This window comes from Gordionus sp. m RMFG-2023, chromosome 2 (genome assembly GCF_954871325.1).
Source record: "Gordionus sp. m RMFG-2023 chromosome 2, tfGorSpeb1-WG-v2, whole genome shotgun sequence".
Classification (NCBI taxonomy): domain Eukaryota; kingdom Metazoa; phylum Nematomorpha; class Gordioida; order Chordodea; family Parachordodidae; genus Gordionus; species Gordionus sp. m RMFG-2023.
This window is the reverse complement of record NC_088776.1, coordinates 21195732-21222186: the sequence shown is the minus strand read 5'-3', so window position 1 is coordinate 21222186 and position 26455 is coordinate 21195732. Positions and strand designations below refer to the sequence as shown.

At 26.9% G+C, this 26455-nt stretch overlaps 2 protein-coding genes across 3 annotated transcripts in view; one reads left to right on the top strand and one right to left on the bottom strand.

Annotated features, from left to right (window-relative positions):
• LOC135925092 (uncharacterized) overlaps positions 1-9862 on the top strand; it is a 41253-nt gene extending 31391 nt beyond the window's left edge. For both annotated transcript variants that reach the window (XM_065460270.1, XM_065460269.1), the window contains 4 exons: positions 903-1044; positions 4481-4624; positions 7782-7979; positions 9276-9862. In XM_065460270.1, coding sequence (XP_065316342.1) covers positions 903-1044; positions 4481-4624; positions 7782-7979; positions 9276-9612 — 821 coding nt within the window. In that variant the 3' untranslated portion in view covers positions 9613-9862. The remainder of the gene's footprint in view (positions 1-902; positions 1045-4480; positions 4625-7781; positions 7980-9275) is intronic.
• A 467-nt stretch (positions 9863-10329) lies between these two features.
• LOC135923858 (uncharacterized) lies at positions 10330-14236 on the bottom strand. The gene is made up of 10 exons (XM_065458837.1): positions 13900-14236; positions 13553-13843; positions 13339-13492; positions 12463-13280; positions 11938-12036; positions 11449-11880; positions 11309-11402; positions 11185-11261; positions 10906-11124; positions 10330-10606 (listed from the first exon to the last, which is right to left on the bottom strand). Exons 1-10 carry the CDS (start codon positions 14179-14181, stop codon positions 10448-10450), a joined length of 2625 nt encoding a protein of 874 aa, XP_065314909.1. The 5' UTR covers positions 14182-14236; the 3' UTR covers positions 10330-10447.
• Between the last annotated feature and the right edge of the window lie 12219 nt (positions 14237-26455).

Here is a 26455-nt window from a genome sequence, read left to right as displayed (position 1 = left end):
TTTTTAAAATAATTTAGGATATTTTCGATTACTAAACAGGCGCAGTATACAGTATAACGAGTATTTTTATTACTCTCTGCCACCGTTTATTTTTAATTAGGTCTGTGCCGTTATTGAATATCGGATCTGATCGGCACCGATAGTTAGCGTTTTCCAAAAATATCGGATCGGGCCGATACCTGTAAAAACCCGATCCGATCTTTTTACTTTTCTTTTTTTTTGTTATTTTATGTATATTTATTTTACATTAATAATATTTTCTAAATAATTTTTTTTAAACAATGCACAACACCCCTTAAATTTTATTTATTTTTTAAAATAGATTTATAGTATTTTATTTTTATAAAAATAGAAAGGAACACCCAAAATTTTATTTTATATTAAATAAAAGAATTTTTTTAAATATGGTATCTAAATTATGGAAATATTTTACAAAAGACAAGATAATTTTGCAAAATGCGTTATTGCGGAATTCTAATATCACGGGGAGGAATAATGAAAAATTCATTTAATACTACCAATTTCTGTAAACATTTTTTAATTATTGTAGAAATAAAAATTAAATGCATAATTCGATTTTTGCATAAAAAATATTTATTTCTTAATAACATTTGGTTCAAAGGGGGGTGGTGAAAAATAAATATACATAAAGGATCGGTGAAAAATATGTGGGGATCGGCGCAGCCCTATTTTTAATCATATTCTTTTAAGCTTAGCTCATCAAAAAAAATTTTAAACCCAAAATACATCAAAACCCACAACGGCCCCATTGAATGAGAACAGCCGAAAATTTAGCAGAATTTACCAGACTCTTAATAATTCATATAAAATCTATAAAAATTATAGAAGCTGCTATAAAAAATATTCAAAAAATGTAATTCTTTGTGAAATTTTTTTATCAGAAAAACTGGTAGAATATGCTAACACACATTATAACGTTTCCTCACATCTTTTTGGCCCTACTCAACAGTTCGTGCGTCACGCCACTCTCTGTTCGGTGTTTTTATGTTTCGAGGTTTTGACACTAAAGGTTTCCGATTCCAGGTTTCTGTGTTACATTATTAAAATAATTATTTATTGCATTAGCTTTTAAACCTTCGCAAATATAAAGGTTTTTGAAGTGTTTATATATTATTTTAAAAGTGCAAATTTAGGATACATCATATTTAGTAAGAAATTAAATTGATATAAACGAATATATAAAAAATATAAAAAGAATTCTAAGAATATATAAAACATAGAAATAGATTATAGTACATAAAAGATTATTAGTTTTTAGATTAAATCTTGTAAATAGTGACAGGTAGAAAGAATATATCCTTCATATCGATTAATATTATAAGGTATTTTGTGAATTTCGATAACTTCTCTGATTATCCTCTTTTTATAATGAATTTAATTGTTAAAATTTTCGTATTTTTGAAGTTAATGAGATGTTTGGAACTAATGCTGTGTTTAGCTAAACAAGATGGAGAAGGTTTAAAATATAAGAATGTTCATAATTTTTTTAATTGTTCGCTTAGTTTGTCCAATGTATACATTGTTACAAGAATGACAGCAGGGGCGGACTGGCCATAAGACCAGGTGGGCATTTTGCCCATGAGGCAGCGAGAAATGTCGATTTTTGAGGCCGATCAGAGGAAAATATCAAAAAAGAGGCCGATTAGAAAAAAAATATATTATTATGTTCACATTATTTTTTCTTATCATTATTTATTTTTAATGAGATCACTATGATTTGAATATCACATTCCTTGACAATTGTCATGTCATTTACTTAAATTTAATGCATAAAATACCAGTAACGTCGCTTGACGCTATACATTATTACGATGTTCTTTTCTTTGTTTTTTTTCAAATGAAGTAAAAACGCTTCCGTTTGAGTAGAGTGAAGCTAAGTTTTGATTAATTCATTATATTACATTTTTATACATTGACTTAAGCTTTTTTTAAAGGGCCACCGAAATAATTTTCACTCCAGAAATAATATAGCCAACATTTTTTGTTCTTGATTCATTGAAATCAAATAAAATCCAGGTTGGTGAGTCAGATTAAAGGATGGATGCTTGGGTGAAACAGAATAATTCATCTGGCCAAAATAAGTTGAGAAAGCTGCAAAAAATAGGTTAGATAAGATATGGGCACGTGAAAAAGCCCTTAGAGGATATATGATAAAGAGAGCTTGCTCCCAATAACGATAAATGCACTTCAATTTATAATAGATAATAAATCATTTGATACAAAAACTTAATAATTTATGTAAATTTAAGACTCTAACAGCTATAATATATTTGGAAATTTTTGAAATAATTGGCCACTTTCGTATTCAAACTAAAAAATTAGGTACTTTGTCAGCATGGAAAATGATAGAAGATGCTAAGTCTTCTTTATCATCGATTATTCCATCGATTCAAAATAAAGCAATAAAATGGCTTCTAATTTAAATGAAACACTTAAATATTTAAAGCTCCAGGAGAGTATCAAGGTACAGAATGGTTTGCCAAAAAATCGAATAGGACGAGCGAAGAGAATATATAGTGACAAATGCCAAGATAAACGTCCTCAAGAATCGATTAACCTTTATAGGTTCGGAGTATTTCGTCCTATAATTGATCAAATTATGAACAGCTTGTCGGATCGGCTCTCTGCGAATTGAGAGTTTATTTTGAATGTGCAATATTTGCATCCTAGACATCTGAGTATATTCAGCAGATAGAATAATTTTTAATATCCTCTTAAAAATTAAAGATACGTATTTTTAATTTTTAAAAGGAAATTATGCCAGGCTCTAAAGGAAGGGTATGCCAGAAAAATAATTTAATGACATACCCCCTTTTAAAATGTTTAACTATTTAAAATTTATATTGCAAATCTTATATTGCTGAGGATATTCAGCAGATAGAATAATTTTTAATTTCCTCATAAAATGTACAAAAAATCCTATGAGGTTGGGAAGTAGGGATTTCAGGATTTCTATCTTGATGAAATAAATAGTAAAGATATATATATTGCGTGTTAAATTACGTAACGAATAATGTTCATTTGCCAGTGTATTCAAAGATATGGTAGCAGAATAAAATGAAACGAACGATGATCGTATGAACAAGTGAGGAGTCAAATGAAGAAGATGGAATATTACAATATGGTAATAACTCAGAGTGTGATAATAAGTGTAACAAGTGTTTAATATGCGTGTATGAAATTTTTAAAAGATGCAATATGCATACAAGTGACACTAATTTATTGGCATATGAATACATTTTAACTTTATCATTTACGCAGGTTAATTGCGAGAAAACATTTAGTAAATTAAAAATTATAAAAATAAGCTGAGAGCTAATATTGACCAAGAAAAATTAGAAGCGTTTTAATGATGTCAGTTGAATGAGAACTTAGCGCAGATTGAACTAGAAGAGATTCTTGTATATTTGCGCAAAGGTTCAAAGTTTGAGAGATTTATTAACGTAAAAATTATATATTTCCTTTTTTATTTGAATTTTATTAATATCTATTTACAATATGATCGGTGCCTGATTTTATAAGTGTAGCAATTTTATACGCTGTAATATTGTATAACTGCAATAAGTAAAATTAATTGATTTGATATATTGAGTATGTATTTTTTATATTTTACATGTGATGTATGATATTATTTTATAGTGCAATATCGTTATAAATCTAATATAAATATATAAGTGCCATGAATATTATTTTATTTTGGTAGTGAATATGATTTTAGATGTGCATTTTTAAAAAATAAATTATATGATTATCGTATAAATACTATTCCTTTTCTTCCTAAAAATGTAATTCTTTTTATATTCTCAAAAATAATAAGTAATAAAAATCATGTAAATCGAAGAAGCCATATAAGGAAACCCGGGAAAAAGCGGGCCGAAGGCCCGCAAAAATAAGAGTATGGGGGCGATGCCCCCATATAAATTAGGCCCCTATAAAAAAATGCCCACGAGGCCGTAGCGTCGCCAATCCGCCCCTGAATGACAGGGTATAAAATAAATACCAGTTTTATTGAGGTAATTATTTTTATTAAGATTGGAATTAGGGAAATATTGTTTATTTTATTTTCTTGAAATACTGTTCTTATATTATGTTCTATTGTCAATAAAAGAAATAGTAACAATAAATTTACTATGGTTTTAGAATTATTTTTAAATTTTTGTTTTAATTTACAATTGATTTTGTTGGATATACTTATATTGTTGCCATGTGAAGAAAAAACGGATTTAAAAGTTTAATTCGTCATCAAGGGGAAATGAAACGCATAAAGGTAAATTATATTAATTTATGTTTTTACTAAATTTGATGTATCCTAAATTTGTATTTTAAATAATAAACTTCATAAACCAATATTAATAATAAAATTATATGAAAGGATATAATTTTTTATATATATTTTCCACGAATTTTTTAAATTAAACCAAACAAATTTTACTCTGTATTATCCCTTACCTGGCTCTAGGCTCTTATCGTTGTGGCCCGTGATTATGACTCTCTCCTTCACAATTCTTCGTGAATTTTGGCAACATTTACTTGACTCAAGTCAGGTGAATGCTCTCAATCAGGAAATCGATCAGACGCCGAGATCTGTAACTCCACCTTGTAGGTTCGTCATATATTGAAGATTATAAAAATATACCTTTTCCTATGATCGAAAAATATCATTGGCAAATTGCAAACCTCTATTACAATTACAGGGATTGTTCTTTGATTCTATTTTATTATTATTTTATTTAAAATCTTTTATTAATTATCCTAACATACAAATTGGAACTGATATTAAATTTACGAATTTGTAATTGTGGGCCTATATTTCACTCATTTACCAATTTTTTTTTATGGGAAATTAATCTTAAATTAAGACTAGAACGAAAAGTAAAATGTTACGCATAATATTTTATTTGATTCGAAATAAACTGAATAGGAATAATGTCTGAAGATGCATACTCGAAACTTTACATTTTCGGGACCATGTTTAATTCATTTAAATTTAGTCTCATATTTTTTAGACTTTTTAAAAATAATATTTATCAATTATTTCAATCTAATCAAGAAAACATATAAAAAAATAATATAATAATATCAAAATGATATCATATTTAAAAATTTTAGCGAACAAATGTAATACAAATGATAAGAAGGTACCTGACTAGTTAGGGGAAATATATTTGGAAAATATGTAGTATCTCGAATTTTTCTTATATTATTTTTTGTTTTTAAATATAAGGTATGCATGCTTTGGGTTATAAGGTTTTTAGTTTTTGACCTATTGATTTTAAAACCCTTAAATTTGGGACCAAGTATCCTAATGAATTAAAAATAAGAGGTGTGATAAATGAGTAATCATACATGAATGATCTCCCTCTATGCCAATAAGTGATAATGACCCAATCAGATATTAAGAAATAAAAAATCTGTTGGTTCAATCTGAACTGGGAAGCCGTTTTATCACGGCCCGTAGAAGTAGACCAAGAAAGATAATGTTTACCTCTACTATCTATTATTAGTAGTAGGAACATCTAGCTAGTGTGGCAGGGTAATACCACATTCTAGGAAAAGGCCTACTGCAACTCTTAATTCTTTATTACTTAACAACATCCCTTTATTCTAACTTGGTAAAGTATTAAGTTAGTGATCGTTATTATTTTTTATTTTGGACTAAATATGCAGAGGGATATCAATGGAATGGGCAATCTTAGTATTTTAGTACGTAATTCTGTATTACAACTTTTTTTACATATTTTTTTTATGTAGTCGTATTTTGATAAAATAATTTCTTTCAACAGATTAATTTCGAAAAAACTGATTGATCATTATTATTCAGCGGTGAAACTCTTAAATTTAAAAGAAAAGTTTCGAAAAAACTGATTGATCATTATTATTCAGCGATAAAACTCTTAAATTTAAAATAAAAGATGTTTGATACTTTTAAATATTTAAAATAAGTAAGATTTTAATAATTTTATATATTGGGAAATCCTTATCATCCCATCTCTTGTTTCTTCGATGAGTTTTCAATCTTTGCATAAATTTTAAATGTAATATAATTAATTAAACACTCAGTAAAGATCTTTCTTGTTCATACTGGAAGGGTCAGAAGGACAAACAAGTTTTCCCATTCTCCTAAAGCACGGACATGAAGAGGATCTGGCAGAGAAATGAGTTGTTCTTCTAAATGATAGAAAGTAAGCTTGGGAAACTAATGAAAAAGGCATGAAACCAAGTCCACCCATTTCGTAAGGGTGCTAAATTCATTAAATTTTAAGTCTAAAAGTTGTTTTATAAAAAGTTTAGAGTTTTCTTTTTTGGCACAATAAATCTCAAGAAATTCAGTGGGACATATAAACCCCTAAATATGTTTGGGTAAAAAGAAGTTTTTTTAAAATAAGTTAATTCTTGTAAGGAAAATGTTTTTTAAATGACATACATGATATCATTTCGTAACTATAGACCGATAGACCTGTTTCGACCTTGTTAAGTCTCATTGATATACAGCCTAAATACTCATAATATCATAGAATTTGATTTGAAAATATTTTAATCATTATTATATTAATGCTAGCTAGATCCGATATAATTATTTTTGAATTGAATTAGATGGAAATAAAATCTTTTTATTTAAATTATACAAATAAAGAATTGATCAAAGGCAGGGATCCAAACCGAAACGAATATCGGTTCAGGTTCAGGTTCGGATAAAAATAATGGTTTAAGGTTCAGGTTCGGTTCGCAAAAAATAAAAATATCGGTTCGGTTCGAACCTCTAAAAACTGGTTTGAACACATTTGTATTCAAACCTACATTAGGATTACGTATCAGGAAAAAATTTTTTTTATTTCATAATTAAAATAAAAACCATCATTTTTATTAATTGCACATTATAAAATAATATTTAATTTATAAATATAACAAATAAATATATCAATGATTAATTTAAATATGAACAATTACTTAAATTTTTTTTATTAAGCTGCACAATTAATATATTTTCAAAATTCGTCTCACTCAAATTACATCTATAAGGAGATAATATAAATTTAATTGTTGAAAAACATCCTTCCACACTAACTTGGGTAGCTGGCATTGCCAGTATGATATCAGATTTGATGTGTCATTTATAATACTATATGTAAATAATTTATATATTAGATTTAATTTTTTTCATTATAATTTATAAGCTTAAAATATTTAAAAAATATTGCAAAATGGCAATACACTAAAGTTTATAAAAATTATGACTGACGTTTATCAATCAAATGTGATTGATAATAATTTTTAAAACAATTGGAATATAATTAAAATATTTGGAATATACTACTAGTAATAACTTACACATTATTTTATAAGCATAAAATTATGAGACTCGAACCGGTTCAGAGGCATTTTAGCGGTTCGGTTCAGGTTCGGCTAGAAATTTTTTAGAGGTTTAGGTTCGATAAAAAATACCGGGTTTTAGCGGTTTAACGGTTCGGTTCAAGTTCGGTTTGGATCCCTGTAAATAGGTGTCTAAAAGGTCCTGAATATGTGTAGGTTTGACTCCGATATATTTTAAAAATAAATTCACTGATATAGCAAGCTTCTTAAATTTTATTTTACATTCTCCGCTTTAAATAATAATTTTAGACCGTTTTTTATTTATTTTACCAATATACAATTTTAAAATATAACTAAGTAATTCGAACGTGCTCACATTTCCAAATTCTTCTAATTTTAGGAAAAATAAAAATGGGTAGTATATAAATTTATTATTATACTTTAATTAGGCCTCTTACTCTACCTTTGGCTGGAAACGGTCATTTAGTCACTCATTGTGCTGTCGACAATCAACGACAACGATTGAATTCCTCTGGAAGTGAACGTTTTCTTATATCGCCTTCCGCCTTGCAGTTGATGTTGTCACTCTGTAGATTGTTAGAGTTTGCATTGGCCCTGCCTCCCGATAAATCCCCTTACTTTCAATCGTATGAACAATAATATTAGAATATTTATTTATAATAGTTTTAACGATACACCATTTTCCTTAGAAAGATAAGAAATTTGGGGCTCAAACTTGCGCCCTCTGACCTCGAAGTTAAATGTTGAGTTATGCTATATAATGTTTTTAATCATTAGGCATTTGTAGGGTAGACCGGGGTTATATTGTCTGTAAAAAATTGAAGTGCTATAAAAAAATAGATGAAGCAAATTTTACAAAATGTTTAAACGTAGTTTTATTATTTATAAATTAATGTTTTGGAAAAAAACCTTTTAGTTTTTTTTAAATAAAGAATTTAAGAATTATGAAAAACACCCGGGGTACCTATTATACTTTCGCATTGCGTATCAGAGCGTTTTTTTATTTTTAGATTTTTTTATAAAAAATGTTAATCTTAAGTGGATAGATAAATGAAAACAAATTGTTAAATTTACCTGGTTCATCTATATTATATATATCTGCCGGAAGAACTATTGTCACTAACTATAAAAAGTAAATCAATTATCTTTATATTGTATTTCGTGACCTAGTAAAACTCGTGGCTTCTAATGTTCCTATAAATATAGTTAGATTTTTTTAATTTAAAAAATTTTCTGCTGGCTAATACCCCGCCAAGCCTTTCTCATGTCTTCACATATAATTAAAATTTATTCACGACATTAAATTATCATAAATATTGCCAATATTTTACACATGATAAAATTGAGATTACTTTATCATCTAGAATGTATATTAATTTTGAGTAACTTTTATAAAAAAAATTATTATTAATATTGTAAAAAATCTATTATTCGTATACCAATATGATAATACAATTATTCGATCTCTACAAATACGAATACTAAATTGTTTGATTTAAAATTTATGAAACGAAAACGAATATTTATATATTTTTAATCATTCTAAAAATGCCGATTATTTTTATTTTTTTAAAAATATATATGGATATGAATATTGCGTCATATTACCCGTTTTCATGTTTAAACTTTTAAAATAATAATAAATATATAGTTTTATTTTCATTTTCGTGCATAAATAATTATTTTATTATATATAATATGTATTGTACATATTATGGAACCTAATAATGAGATAATCGTGGACACAAGTTTAGATCTAGTTTTAAATGCGTTAATTAATATTAATTTAAATACTATTTTAAATTTTCGTTTTTTAAATTTGTTGTGTGGGGATCCTTCTCTGCCAGTTTTGTCAATTAAAATATATATTATAAGCTTAAATATAATTTCATATTCAATAATTAATTCACTCTTTATAAAAGATGTTCATGGTGTTTCGTAAACTCCTCTTTCATTGGCGCGGTAAAGCTGAGTGACCTACAAAAAATTGCACGATATTGTTGCGAAACTTTTCAAGATAACACAAACCATGGCGACTCCCTTCATCAAGATGATCACCATACTCTTGAGCCGCCAATGACATTATCAGGAATCACTCGTTTAAACGCCTTAAATCAGCTCACACCATTTTTTCGGAAAGTTTTGGCTGTCTCTGATAGATCATTTACAACTTTTAGTTGCCGAGGAGGAATAAAAACGTTACAAAATTACGTGGCAGAAGAATTCGCGGAATCATATTTAGCAGATGATATGGGGTGAAAAACATGAAATATTGCTTCATTGTTCTTTAATAATTCCTTCTATATGCATATTACTTGTTACTGACTAAATTATTTATTCTATTCATTTTTAAAGCAAGAATAAACTTAAAATTATAAATGCTTTTTTCTTTTTACAATTCGTATGTTATATCGCTTAATTATTCTCAGCTTTAAATTATTATCTGAAAGAATGATAAAAATTGTAAATATATGTGTCCATTTTATAATCGGTGCAATTTATTCTATAAGAAAACTGTATGATACTTTTTTATTATATTTAGATAAAATTATTTATAATATATCATTATACTATTATTTATTTTAAATTATAAAAAAGAAACTTATTTTGCAAATATTATTTAAATTAGGTATTACTAGTATAAACAAAGTCTGGAATCGGAACAAATTTTGAAACTATAACTTAGAATTCTCTTAATATTTATAGAAAGAGGAATTAGAACCCTTTTTAGGAACCAGTTCCGGAAGTGATTATGTGTGAATTATTTTCAGTGTTTATTTTATGCTTCAAATTTTTTGATTAACTTTAAAAGAATTTGGAATTGAAACCTGGAACCCCCGGAACTAGAACAACTTTTTTAAAATATCAAAACCCTTTATGTCCAGGTTCCAAACTTATAAAAAATATTATTTTTTTCTTGCGAGGTATGCTTCTTAAAATTATTTTGAATGTTATTTATTAAATGCACACTTAGATTTTTTTATTTAATTGTAGAAAAAAATTAATCACAATTATAATCTTTAAGTTTTAAATGAACGCATTAAATAACATAAAAAAGTTGAATATCTAATAATGGTAAAATGAAGTTAAATTTTCAAAAAGGTTCAATTCTGACAAAAGGCCTTCTCTTGTGTGGCCTATGAGGCTGGTGTCTATTGTACAAACGGATTGGCTCTTCTATCCCATTTAATTCGTTAAACAAATATCTCAATGATCCAACAATATTGTTATAACTTACGCCTTTTATAGCACTCTATAATAATAAATTAATATATATATTTAGATCGGGTCGGAATACTAATTTAGGATGATTATAATTGTCGAATAATTTTAGACTAAAAAGTTTATGATCTCTGTCTCACTTAATTTTTTTTTAAATAAACTTTTTCTAAGTTCTGACTTGGAGGAAAATTTATAATAAAATAGCAATGGGAATTTCTTTTTTAATATAATTTTTATTGTTAATTTATTTTTCTCTCCTTGTTTCTTGTATTTTGTTATTTATATGAGATTCGTCTAAGCATAAGGTTATTTGTTTATATGGTATTTTACCTCGTATGAGTTTTTCAAAAATCCCATTACCATGCTAACCTTTTGTTCTACCCCGTAATAGAAATGATTGATATACGTAATAGCATTAAAATAGCTGATCCAATATTCTAAATCGTATTCTTTGAAATTTTCCGTTGCCTGCGTATTTAGGGGTTTGGCTATGTAATCAATCAGAAAAGACTCTAATTTTAAATAATTTTCAAGAATATCTTGGTGTTCCTAAGTGATTTATATTGCATATACATATTTAGAGTTATGTTTGTTTTTTTAAAATATCACCTTAATTTGTTGTATATTTTTTCTTAATAATTCTTCAAGCTCAATATTTTGAACTCCAGATATGGTAGTAACGGTTCCTAATTTTCGTATAAATATATAGAAATTTGATTGTATATTAATTTACTGTCATTGCTCTCCTTATACTTTTGAAATTTCCCAAATGCATCATATTTTTTAAAAGTGTTATCGTACTCATGCACGAGTTTTTGATAATTAATCTACACGTATTTATAATCATAAAGAGAAAATATTTAAGTTATAAACTAATTTGATATTTTTGTCTTCCATATCTCGTGTGGCTTGTTCTAATTTGTCCTCCATGGTCATTAGACTGCCAATTAATTGCTTATTTTCTTTGATAAGTTCCATCATACGCAACAAATTTAGTCTACTATTACTATAAAAAGAGCTATGAATATCAGAATGGTTGCCATTTTTATTTTGGTCCATATTAGGTTTCTCTCTATCTTCATTTTTGACAATATTTTGAGGGGTAAATATTTCGCTTTTATCTCTTTTTTTGAAAAATGTGTTAACATTTTGGGGGTTCAGCAATGTATCTGATTTATTCTTTGTGCAATCCTTGGAAATAATTTTTATAAGCGAAGGTCTTAATTGCTTTTTAATAACTATAGTCGCGTGAAAAAGCGATGGTTCAACATCTTTATGAATCTTTGGAATTTCTTGATTTTTATTCTGATTATTAACAAAAAAATGTTTTAAAAATTATTTCTTTTATAAATAATCATATACCTGTAAAAAAAATTCTAATGGGCATAACTTTTCACTCCTTGGTTTATATTCCACTAGCGACATTGGCTTAAATGGCAATACATCCATACAAACCTTTTTCTTATTCATATAAAAATAATTGATTAAATTGAAATACTTTATACGACTAAAATATTAAGATATTGGATCATATCCGACAAGTCTCCAAAAAATCTATATTCGTATACATCTTTTTATTTAATTAAGGGCTAGTCCGAGTTTAGGCGAGTAGATAACATCATTAATAAAATATCTGCTTAATTTATATCCCGAAAAAAATTTATTTTATTTTTTGCTTTCTCAATGAAATCACAATTACAAAATGAATAAAAAACAAGTAAAGTTTTAAAAAATAGAGAGGTGGGACAGAATGGAGGGAAGTAGTCAAATTATTTGCTATCCTAGCTTATTCGGTAAGAGCCATATTTTAAAAGAAAAGAAAAATAGATTTTGCAGGACTATTATTTTGATATCATATTTTGGATTTTTTAAATATGAAAATATTACTTTTAGAACCTCGTTGTTAATTGCTTTATTTTCTAGTGGTGCGGTTGATTTATCGAAAGGCTTAAGTTCTTCTCTCTTTACGGCTATGATAGGTTTAGTGTTAATTATTATTTTTTTCGACTGAGTAGGAATTTCGTTGTCATTTTTTCTTTTCGCGTTATAATTCAAAGCCGAAAGCCTTGCCAATCTGACACTTTCCTCTTTATTTAAACATCTTTTTAGGTTAGATTTCTTTTTGATAAAAAATTTATGACCTCCTATGTTAGGCACCAACAGTGTGTTATCAATATCGGCCTGAATGGTTGAATGAAATTTGGGCGATTTATTTTTTTTGAATCGTTTATTTATAGCATATTTTTTAGATTTTATCTTATCGGATATCTCAAAACTTTGGACCGCTTTAACACTACTCATACTGGAAGTAGTATCTTCGTTTTCCGTATTAATCGATTTATTTATGACCTTTTTGGCAAATATATTTTTGGCGCTGATATTTTTCAAGGAGGGTGGCTCATTGTTAAAATCTATTTTTTTAACATCGTTTTTGACGCTTACATTTATGTTAAAAGCTTCAAGTATGTGGGGAGTTAAGCTTTTTTCTTCAACTTTTAGCTTTTTGGGTTTTAATTTCTTTACATTTTCTTTCTTTTTTTTCCTTCTTGCATCTTTTAAGACTCTTCTATACATTTTGCCTATCGTTCTACCTTTCGTATACTTTGAATAGTCTTTATAATTGCTTGACACATTTCTACCAACAGACTCTCGGAAGAATCTTTTTAAAATATACGGCTCGAGCCATTTAATATAATCTTCGCAAACTATACAATAGATATATTTAATTTTGTTTTTTTAAAAAAAAAGATAATATAATTTTACTTGGTAGTTTATTTTCCGTATGATTTATTGTAAAATTAGGATTCAAAACAATTCGTTCCGGTTTATAAAACCATAACCTTTGACTCTGTCCTAAAACTTTTCCATTTTCATTCACATAGAGTAGATAGTAGTGGTTTGTGGTATCCAATTTTTCCTTAAAATGTATGTATATATTAGAAAAATTCTTGAATAGAAATAAAAAAATTTATCTTACTTTAATATGCTGAGTGTCGATATTAACTTTATAAGTTTTTGTCATGCCTTTGTTGTAAAACGTCATGCTCTTATTGGGTGTTTTTATAATGCTGCAGTTTATTTGATTCATAATCGGAAAATTTTTTACCCATTCGAAGGTTACATAAGCAGATGTTTTTTTCCACTCTTTTGGAAATAATCCTATCCAATCACAGGAGTTGTTTGTAACATTTTTGCCAACTTTACATAAAAATGTAAGGCAATCACCATTCATAAATCGATTGCCTTCTAACACAAAGTGAACCATATTCTTAATAATAAACATTTACCAATTGTTATTTTAAAAATAAAAATAAAATATTTTACCACGTCTGCTTTTTGGTTATAGTAAGTAGCTATGCCACCCAAATGTGGATCTAGAATTTTGACTACTTTCTTTGGGGGTGTAGGCGGCCTTAGTGTCACTTTTAAATGCTTATGATCATTTGGGATTTTTGCTCCATTGGTAAAACCAAAAATAGCTTCCATCATACTTTTCCATCCAGATTTTTTATCCCTTTGACTTGTATTCTTTTCCAAGCTCGAGCATGCTATATTTTTTTTTGTTTTTTTGCATTTTTGATAATCACTTTTATTAACACCTTCCATTGTGATAAGGTAATTATATTTATTAAGAATTAAATGGAATGGAGTTCAATTAAAGATAGAGTTGATTAAATAAAATAGATTGAGAAAGAATGATTAAAATTTAAAGAGTTTTTGTTAGAAACTAAAAATTAAATTAGAAAATAGAATAGAATGTAAATATCGTCATATATCCTTTATTATAATTCTAGAAATACATTTTTATTTTATTTAGTATATATATATATAAACAAGGTTGCCAGATCAAAATTTTCAAAATGAGACAGATAATTTTTAATATATATTTTAAATAGTGTTGTTAAAAGTTACTTTGAAATATAAATAGTTACAGTTATTAGTTACATAGGTAAAATTAACTAGTTACAGTTACTAGTTACATCTTTATATATTCCAAAAGTAACTAGTTACATTATAGTTAATTTATACATCATTCATAAACGCATTATTTATTTACTGAACGCATTTATTTAATATAAAAAAAATTAGGATATACAAATTATAATCAATTATTTGGAAAAATATACTATTTTTTTATATAAAAAAATAAACCGAAAAAAATTTCGGAAAATAGAATATATTTATTAGAGACCTGCAAGCCCAGCTCGGGTACACGGGCCGGGATGCGGGTCTTAAATTTTTTTTAAAAAAAATATCCGAGCCAGCCATATATTTTTAAACCAAATATTTGAAATCGTTATAATTAGCTATAAAAATCAAAAATAAATAAAATATTTTTAAAAAATCCGGGCCGGGCCTGAAAATATAAAATCCGGGCCGAAAAAAATTTTTGAAAAAAAATCCGGGCCGGGCCGTACAAATGGTACCTCTGCAGGTATCTGATATTTATATTTACATCGAATTAAAATATCATATGTATAATTTAAAAAATAACATATATTTATTTTTCATAAAAATTAGAGTTTAAAAAATGTTTATTTGTTTTTAACAACAAATTGATTTCAAAATTTTTACTAAGAGACGTGCTCGTTTCTCTTCAAAAATGAGCTTCCCTATAATGAATAAACGCTCTACGGGAGCACTTGATGTAAGGACAACATTATATTTAATAAAAAGTAATTTTAAATTTGGGAAATCATAATATAAAGATAATATGTTATTATTGGATTTCATAAAATTTTCTATAAGTTCAATATCAACAATATTTTGTCGCTTTAAAAAATTCAACTACATAAATACAATTGAACATGATTCAATTGTCTGAAGCGTATTTGATTAATCTCTTGTTGAAGGAAATTATATTTGATGACTGCATTATAATATTATTTTTTTTTCATAGCCTTTGCCTTTTCTTAATTTAGTGTTTTATTCAAAAATTATTTAATTCTAAAATAATCTAATTTGTCGTTCCTTATACTAAGTTCTATGATCTAATTTCGTAAAATTTAAAAAAAAATACATTTATTACTTATGAAATTCCATAAATATTACCAGCAGCTTGAGGGCAAAAAAATATGGAATATATTGTGCTAAATATGTAAAGAAATATAATATTAAAAATAGGTTTGTTACTTGAATTTGGTTACAAAATTATGAAACCCAGCAATGTAGCAATTTTAGAAAAGAAAATCTATTTGGACGGGAAATTATATTATTGTTGCATATCCTTTGTGAGACAATCAGACATTTAAACAAAATTTTAAATTAATAAATTTTAAAAAAATATTTAATTTAAAATTAATTTATCACCCTGAATCGGACTACCCCTCTGAAAATTTTATTGTATTTGACAAAACTAGCTTTACCCATCTAGGTTCACCCATTGGAGATGAAAGTGCTATATTTCATTCCAGTGATAAATTTTTTGCCAAATTCAATAGAATGAAAAATATTTTAAAACATTTACCTGCTCATCAGGCTTTTTATTTATTTAAATATATTTTATTCATTCCTTAAATTTTACATGTCTTTCGTTCATCAGCAATTTTCATAAAATATTATTAGACCTTGAGGTTCATTATAAAAATACTCTCACTATTTTAAATATCAAATCCTTTTTATCCTCAGATGCTAAATTTCCATACAACTTGGAGACTTGGATACTATCGAATCCACATCATATGGCACCATTAGACCTCTGGAGCAAAAATCTCCATGATCATATCTAAATTATAAGAAACTGGAATTTCCCATTGATACAGCATTGCCTCGAATACTTACACTTCAAAACTGTTCAAAATCTCCGTCGCCCTTTCTCCCCTTAAACCCAATCCTGAGTATACAGAATGGCAACAATACTACTCTTTTGCTGGATCAAATACTTCCATCCTCAGCCATATGCCACCTTAGTTACGAATGGTTAGAAACTATACCTGTTCTAATTTAGGCTTGTTTATTAACCAACGAAGAACTTAGAATAGCTATAATTCTTCGTTTTGAAATCGTAACGTCGACATTATGTGTCCCTTGTGAAACTCATATCGATAGCCTTGGACCCCCCCCCCCCTAAATTACTGTCGTTTTTCAAAAAGCAAATTATCCAGGCACTATCCCATCAATTCGATCATCAATTGAATCTTGAAATCCGGAAATATTCCTTCTACACTGGAACCCTCTGGCCTCAGTCCTGATGGAAGTCCCTTGGAACCAAGGCATACCTCTCGCTTGGGATTATACATGTGTAGATCATTTTGCCAGATCTTTTTCTTTCGACTCCATCACGAAAGCTAAAAATACAAAAACAAATAAATATAGCCACCTTAATAATCTTTTGTTTGTTCCGGTAGTCTCAGACACTGTGGATCATTTGGACCCCAAGCCATAAAATTATTCATAATAATAGGGCAAAGGTTACGTTTAATCACAGGTGATCCAAAAAAGGTTTCTACCTATGACAAAGAATATCAATCAAAATTTGTCGTTCTAAATGTATATCTATACATGTGTCATTAAGCCCCACCGACCAAACCTAAATACATTATTTTATTTTATTTCTCTTCTTTTAATATATAGAATATAGATATATTATTATAATTTTAATAAATAGTTATATTATTTTTTTTAAAACATATTAAAATAAAATTAATTATTGGAAAATATTATTTAGATTTATACATATATATTTTAAAAAGTAACTAGTTACTTTTTAATTTTTAAAATATAACTAGTTACAGTTATTTTTTAGCAAAAATAGTAACTAGTTACTTTAACAACACTAATTTTAATGTTGAAGGAGCTGCGCTCTATATATTTTTTCCAAGATTTTCAGTTGAGTTCCTACTCTCCTATCCTTTTATTATTATTTTAAATTTTCTAAAATAAGCGATTGGTAACATTTTTTGATGATTATTATAATTTTAATAATTTATAAAAAAAAATTTGTATATATTATTTAAAATGAAATCTAATTTTAAGATTAATGTTTTGCCATCCATATTGAGAAATTTATAAATAGCCCGACCTTTTTTTAATTATATTTTACAATCATTTTGTTGCTACTGCCCCCCCCCCCCAGTAGCAATCTGTTACTCTCTTTTCATTAAACTATTCTCATCAGGCTAAAATACATTTTGATGAGGCATTGTAGTGCGAAATACGCAAACAATGCTTATCAAATGGTATCGTGCAAACAGGTATGAGAAGCCCGGCAAAATTTTTGCCCTTGTTGGTTCAGGTTCGGTTTAAGGTAAAAAAAAATAGGTGGGTTCGGTAATATTTTTGAACCCCGGTTTGGTTCCGGGTTCAGCTAGGGTTTAAGAATTTTTAAATTGATATAAAAAATCTATATTTAAATCATAATTAAAAAACTAGACATAAATTTAAGTATAAAAAATAAATATTTTATTTTATTTATAGGCAAAATATAGTTAAAATACAAAGAATAGTCATTTATCAATTTTAAAATTTTATTTAGACGTATTTCTTTAAATTAACAATATCCAATATAATAATTTTTAATTTGACTTGTTCACTTTCATTTTCCTCTAATTAATAATCTTTGAGAATAAGTTAAAAATAAAAATAAATGGTGTAAATGAATTTAATTGTTAAAATTTATTAACACTCCAATAGGAATCTTTTAGAATAAATTTAAAAATTTAAGAATGGCGAAAATGAATTAAGTTTAAAATTTATTAACACATCACTTAATTGGAAATTGAAAATATTATAAAATTTCAATTAAATTATTAATATTTGTATTTACAATTATGCAAATATCTTAATATATGATTTTAAACAATACACTGAACCCGATTGAACCTGGGTTCAAAAAAAATTCCCGAGCTCGATTCGAGGTTTCGAAAATTATATAAATGGGGTTCAGGTTCGGTTCGGGTTCAGATTTTTTAAAACCCGGGTGTCCTTCTGCGGGTTCGGGTTCGAATCCCTGAGTGCAAAATGATCACAATTTATAGCATTTAAAAAATGCAAACTGGTTTGCCTTTTTTAATATTTTTTTCTAAAACGCTCAATTAAATCACACTTTAGACATTGAAATATTTCTTTAAGGCATGGACATTTATCATATTAAAAGCAAATCCATTTTTCCATATCTTTGAGATCTTTAATTTTTAAAATGTCTGAATCGAATAAATTTATTATTATACAATTTTTTCAAACAAATTAACTTAATTTGATTCATATTTGTAATTTTCGACTAAAAATGAAAATTCATTTAATGATGATATTTTTTCTAGTGTAAAATTAATCTTCTATAAATAGGGTCTTTGAAGTCATATTTAGACTCCAAATTCTCCCTATGATTTGGCAAGTTGCTTACAAATAAGTTTCAATATTTAAGATGCAGACGGTTAGCTATTGGGTGCTGCTATACCACATTTTAAATTATTAGGATCAATTTTGAAAAAATTTCTTACCACCTATTTTTCAGAAATATGCACCCATTAAGAAAAATACATTCTTATTTTATTTAGATAGATTTTTTAAATATGCCTAATTTTTATTCTAAAACTACCATTATTAAGTGATAAATCATTTTAAAATAATTTTATTCTTTCAGATATTTATGCCTAGATAATAAATTTCTTGTACTTTAGAGCTTTTTTTTTATCATTAAAGCTTTTAGAAATATTTTATTTCCTTGACATTTATAAACACAGAATATAAAATTGCAAAAAATTTAATACTTCAATTACTATATGTCGTGGATAGGGATTTTTCAAATTTAGGTCTCTGCATTATACCTAAAACGAATTATTCCCTATTTGATATTCGATTCGTATTTTACAAATACCATTAACAAAATTATGAATAAGGTTAATATATTATCTCTTGAATAATTTTTTATCCATTATTCTATAAAATTATTCTTATAATTTAAAATTATATATATTATTTGAAATAATTTGCAAATACTCCACATTATTCGTAAATATTCTAAAATCATTGGAAATATCCGAAATTATTTATAAGTATTTGAAATTATTCTTAATTATTTAACATGTTCCTTACTGAACTTTTTACTTTTTTTCCACTTTTATAAATCACTTAAATTTCATAATCAATGTTTTCATTTCTCAAAATATTTTTAAATAATTTAATCTTAGAATCGAATTCGGTGAATCAAATCGAATAATGTTTGTTTTATTCTTACGAATATGAATATTTAATTATTTAATTCATAATGTAAATATTTGATTCAAATTTTTGTAGGTATACTCTGCTTCGTTACCATAGGTTTTTAGCAAATTTATTTTAAAAGCGGTTTAAACCATAGTTCAACTATGGAACAGGAATATTTTAAGTCATTCCTATTTATAAGCACGGGAAAATAGAATTGCATTAACAATCATTATATTTGTCTTTAATAACTTTATCAATTTTAACTATTTGTCGTGGATAGGGATTTTAAAAATTCAGGGCTCTGCTTTATTGCCTTGGGTTTCTAGAAAATTTTTAAACATGAATTATTTACAAAGCGCGTTTTTTCCATTTTAAAAACCTATTCTGGCAAGATTTTTTATATAAAGTAAAAAGTACACAAAAATTCATAACAAAATTATCTGAAATTCTGAGTTTATAATACTCTATACATGTACATGATGGAATAAGATTCCGGTAAAATCAGATGTTTCAAAATTTAAAAAAAAGCGCACTAGAAATTATTTTAAAAAATTTATTATTGTCCCTAAGTCAAACCAAAATATAGATGCGATATAATGCGTATAATACAAAATTTTGATAAAATGTTTATATTCATTAGAATTATTTCTCGTAAATTTTTTTATAAATGCGCTTTTTAATAATTGATCAGGTCCGTGAAGTTGGCCCCGCAATTTTTGATTTTCAATGGTTTATTAGTTGGTGTGATTAGTACCCGATTTGTACCGATTTGTACCGTTTTTAATTCGATTTGTACCACCGTTTTTGAGATATTCAAAGAACAAAATGGGGGGTCAACTTCACGACAGCCCCCCCCCAACTTTTGAATGAATAGGTCGATAGAGAATGATTTGTACCGATTTGTACCGATTTGTACCGTTTTCAGTTCGATTTGTACCATCACCGTTTTCCAGCTATTGACCGTTAAAGATATGGCGCCAAAAATAAAAAACACTCAACATTTATTTTTTTAAAAAATTTTTTAACGCACAACGGTAGAGAATTTTTTTCTATTCCTAATGATGCCTCAAATTAAGCTTTATCTTCATTATTTATTTCGGAAATCAAATTTTAAACCTTATATTATAGCGTGAAGTTAGCCCCCCCCAATATTCAAAATTTGAGATTTTTCAAATTTTTAAAACGGGATTGATTTGTACCCGATTTGTACCGTTTCAAACTCGATTTGTACCATTACCGTTTTCCAGCTATTGACCGTTAAAGATATGACGCCAAAAATATAAACTCAACATTTATTTTTTTTAAAAATTTTTTAACGTACAACGGTAGAGAATTTTTTTCTCTTCCTAATGATGCCTCAAATTAAGCTTTATCTTAATTATTTATTTCGGAAATCAAATTTTAAACCTTATATTATAGCGTGAAGTTAGCCCCCCCCCCCCAATATTCAAAATTTGAGACTTTTCAAATTTTTAAAACGGGATTGATTTGTACTCGATTTGTACCGTTTCAAACTCGATTTGTACCATTACCGTTTTCCAGCTATTGACCGTTAAAGATATGGCGCCAAAAATAAAAAACACAAATAATTTTTTAACGCACAACGGTAGAGAATTTTTTTCTCTTCCTAATGATGCCTCAAATTTATTTATATCGGAAATCAAATTTTAAACCTTATATTATAGCGTGAAGTTAGCCCCCCCAATAAAATTTGAGATTTTTCAAATTTTTAGAACGGGATTGATTCGTACCCGATTTGTACCGTTTCAAACTCGATTTGTACTATTACCGTTTTCAGGCTATTGACCGTTAAAGATATGGCGCCAAAAATATAAAACACTCAACATTTATTTTTTTAAAAAATTTTTTAACGTATAACGGTAGAGAATTTTTTTCTCTTCCTAATGATGCCTCAAATTAAGCTTTATCTTCATTATTTATTTCGGAAATCAAATTTTAACCCTTATATTATAGCGTGAAGTTAGCCCCCCCCCCCCCCCAATATTCAAAATATGAGATTTTTCAAATTTTTAAAAAGGGATTGATTTGTACCGATTTGTACCGTTTCAAACTCGATTTGTACCGTTTCAAACTCGATTTGTACCATTACCGTTTTCCAGCTATTGACCGTTAAAGAAATGGCGCCAAAAATAAAAAACACTCAACATTTATTTTTTTTAAAAATTTTTTTAACGCACAACGGTAGAGAATTTTTTTCTCTTCCTAATGATGCCTCAAATTAAGCTTTATCTTCATTATTTATTTCGGAAATCAAAATTTAAACCTTATATTATAGCGTGAAGTTAGCCACCCCCCTACCCCCCCCCCACCCCCCACCCCCAGTATTCAAAATTTGAGATTTTTCAAATTTTTAAAACAGGATAAATTTGTACCCGACTTGTACCGATAATGAACATTATTCGTTACGTAATTTAACACGCAATATATATATCTTTACTATTTATTTCATCAAGATAGAAATCCTGAAACCCCTACTTCCCAACCTCATAGGATTTTTTATACATTTTAAGAGAAAATTAAAAATTATTCTATCTGCTGAATATCCTCAGCAATATAAGATTTGCAATCTAAATTTTAAATAGTTAAACATTTTAAAAGGGGGTATGTCATTAAATTATTTTTCTGGCATCCCCTGCCTTTAGAGCCTGGCATAATTTCCTTTTAAAAATTAAAAATACGTATTTTAAATTTTTAAGAGGATATTAAAAATTATTCTATCTGCTGAATATCCTCAGATGTCTAGGATGCAAATACTGCACATTCAAAATAAACTCTCAATTCGCAGAGAGCCGATCCGACAAGCTGTTCATAATTTGATCAATTATAGGACGAAATACTCCGAACCTATAAAGATCAATCGATTCTTGAGGACGTTTATCTTGGCATTTGTCACTATATATTCTCTTCGCTCGTCCTATTCGATTTTTTGGCAAATCATTCTGTACCCTGATACTCTCCTGGAGCTTTAAATATTTAAGTGTTTCATTTCAATTAGAAGCCATTTTATTGCTTTATTTTGAATCGATGAAATAATCGATGATAAAGAAGACTTAGCATCTTCTATCATTTTCCATGCTGACAAAGTGCCTAATTTTTTAGTTTGAATACGACAGTGGCCAATTATTTCAAAAATTTCCAAATATATTATAGCTGTTAGAGTCTTAAATTTACATAAATTATTAAGTTTTTGTATCAAATAATTTATTATCTATTATAAATTGAAGTGCATTTATGGTTTATTGGGAGCAAGCTCTCTTTATCATATATCCTCTAAGGGCTTTTTCACGTGCCCATACCTTATCTAACCTATTCTTTGCAGCTTTCTCAACTTATTTTGGCCAGATGAATTATTCTGTTTCACCCAAGCATTTATCCTTTAATCTGACTCACCGACCTGGATTTTGATTTCAATGAATCAAGAACAAGAAATGTTGGCTATATTATTTCTGGAGTGAAAATTATTTTAGTGGCCCTTTAAAAAAAGCTTAAATCAATGTATAAAAATGTAATATAATTAATTAATCAAAACTTAGCTTTCACTCTACTCAAACGGAAGCGTTTTTACTTCATTTGAAAAAACAAAGAAAAGAACATGGTAATGATGTATAGCATCAAGCGATGTTACTGGTATTTTGTGCATAAAATTATAGTAAACGACATGACAATTGTCAAGGAATGTGATATTCAAATCATAATGATCTCATTAAAAATAAATAATGATAAGAGAAAATAATGTGAACATAATAAAAAAAATTTTTGCTCCAAACCTAACCATTCGATATAATTTTAGGCCCCCACAAATCATCCCCAAAAAGTTTCCCGGCTCCTAAATTTAAAAAAAATAGATGAAAATCAAAATTTTTAGGAAAATTTTAGTTTTCAAAATTTTATTTACCCAGGGTTATAAAATATCACTTATTAACCATTAAAAGAATAAACAACAAATAATATCCGCCTTTTTTATTCCTCGGCAAAAAGACACGAATTGTTGAATTGTCAGTTCCCATGATGATTCTCCTCAATCTCTTTTAGAACATGTCAGTCAATGTTAGCAAGATTTAATTAATAAACAAGATAAATTGTAGATATGCTTAACACGCGATGATACCTCTAATAAGACCAATATATGTCAACTATTAATATAATATTTTAAAAAATTGAAAGAGGACGAATATTCTTACATGAAGAGGACAAATACTTTTTCAAAATGCCTATATTTCTATTGAAGTTTAAGTATTAAAAATGGTAAACTATTTCCTGCCTATCACGCAATCATACCTAAACTTTAATTATAGATTCAATATTATATCAAATACTAAAATAATTTTAAAAGGACGAATATTTTACTATGAAGGACGAAATTTCTTTTAAAAAACCAAATTTTCTAGTGGATTGCGCCTACTCAGGCACAGGGAAGTACTCAGGCAGACACCTTACATTATAATTAGTAATTACTTATTTTGTATATTTATTTTATTTTTACAAATTTTAATAAAAATACCAAAATTTTTCAACTGAGAATTCCTGGCTACGGGCTTGTCTAAATACTTAAAAATATAAGGCATCTTGTATTTATTACTATTTGAGACAAATATAAATCATTTTATTTAGTTAAATATTAATTTTGTCATCCGAGTTTCGATGAAGATCATATAGACCTAGAGGGTATAGAAGTTCCAGCAAATTATTTTTATTATATTTACAAGATATATTTAGTAGAGTATCTGGAAGAGCCTTAACATTTTCTACCTCATCTTATTAGTCTTTAAAATTCTCCAAAATTCGTCGATTTAAAAAATAATCTTTAGTATAAAAAAAATTGTTACAATTGAAATATTTTGTAAAAACGTATTCTTAGAAGGATTTGTATTTTAAATGCTTTTTTCAAAAATAATTATAAATTGGAGTATATTTTTTTTAATTTGCCAAATCCTGATTACACATAATTAAAACATTTCTAGAAACTCTTGGGAAATGTAGGGTTGATTATTTTGTAGAAAAATGAAGATAGGTCGGTGCAGCATGGACCGAAGCCCAAAAAATTAAATGTCCTGGGGATAAATGTCATGAGACACTTCTCATCATAATTTTTAAAAAATAGTTTATGGATTATTAGTTTAGGTGATTTTTTTAAACATTATATTTAAGTTCGAATGTTATACTTTCTGGTCTAGAAAAAATTTTGATTTCTGAACTTAAATCTCCCAGATTAAAATCTTGACATAATTTTCCCAAAACATATTCCTCTGAAATATTCAAATAATTTAATTCGTTTAAATAAATCGAATATGAAAAAGTCACTATTCGATTCGTTTGAATAAGCTATTACAGCATAATCGTAATTGTAACTTGAGCCAATAGAATACTAAATCGCCTTACCAGCTTAGCAAAAGACAATACAGGGTTGGTAAAAATTATCATTTAAAAAAAATCTAGTTATTTGATTAAATTGCGATTTTTTAAATTTAAATAAAATTTATATTTAAAATAATTAGACAATACCACCTAAAGGTAAATACTTTCTGTGGTTATTACTCGATCATACAATTCACATTTAAAAATAATTTTAACCTAACATATTCTGATTCTGAGTAAATTTAAAATAATTTTAAAAATGTTTGATTTTAATTAAATTTATCTTATAAAATAAAATTGATAGTTATAAACTTGCATTTTAATTTTAATATCAGGAAAAAAAATTAAACAATATTACAAAACAGAATATACTTCAGGATTAATACAAAAATAACCTATATCATTTATTAAAATTATATTTTAGCAATTAAAACTTATATGCAAAATATAGTAAAATGGATAAGCGGAAAAAAAAATCACTGGAAAATTATTAGCCGGGAAAAAATTCTTCTGGAAAAAATATTCCCCAGAAATAAATTCCCCATTTTTTAGATCTTAAAACAAATATAGTGGCAAATAAATCCCCGGAAAAAATTTCCCCCAATAATTTATTTTTATTAAAAAATAACTCCGCTGCTAAAAAACGAAAATATTTCTTAAAAATTAATATATCAGTATGATGTACTATGTTACAATTTTTTTAATTTTTAGAAGCAAATTGGTAAAAATACATGGGGTATAATAAAATGTTCAGATTTTAAGTCAAAAACTAAACTATTTAAATTCAAACAAAAAAGAGAATTATTTAAATCATTATTCTAATTCAAAAAATCGTTATTCTAACCTTACTAATTACCCAAAATGATTTTTTAGCTAGAGTCCATGTTAATTCCATAGAACCAATAATGACAATGGGTTAATTCTCATTGGCCATTTTTCTAAATGGATACTAATATAATAAATTTCAATTAAATGTCAAAGAAGTTTGTGAATATCTTAAGAAAATCTGCTCGATTTAAACTTTCACACCAAATTGAAAAAGCCTTTTAAGGTTTCTTAAGAATATATATAACTTTCATCAAATTAATTAAAAATCTAGTAGAATTTTTAAAACTTCACATTATAAAAGTGGACCATATAATTTGCTATAAATATAAAATATATACAAAATAAACCAAAAAATAAATGCACCATTAATATTGGTAGAACTACTATCGTGCATTTCTAGAAAAACTATTTTTCTAGCATATTTTATATTTAAAAACGTGATTAATTTTTTTTTACTACAAATTAATATACAAATTTATTATATTTTTACAATTTACACAAAAAATTTTTTTTAAAAAATTAGGCATGGTAA

Excerpts from the sequence above, each read along its gene's own strand:
- LOC135923858 (XM_065458837.1), bottom strand. The coding sequence starts at position 14,181 with ATGGAAGGTGTTAATAAAAGTGATTATCAAAAATGCAAAAAAACAAAA. Across the intron at positions 11,881-11,937 it reads CATTAGAATTTTTTTTACAG|AATAAAAATCAAGAAATTCC; the intron begins GTATATGATTAT and ends GTTAATAATCAG. Across the intron at positions 11,262-11,308 it reads GTATAAGGAGAGCAATGACA|GAACCGTTACTACCATATCT; the intron begins GTAAATTAATAT and ends TACGAAAATTAG.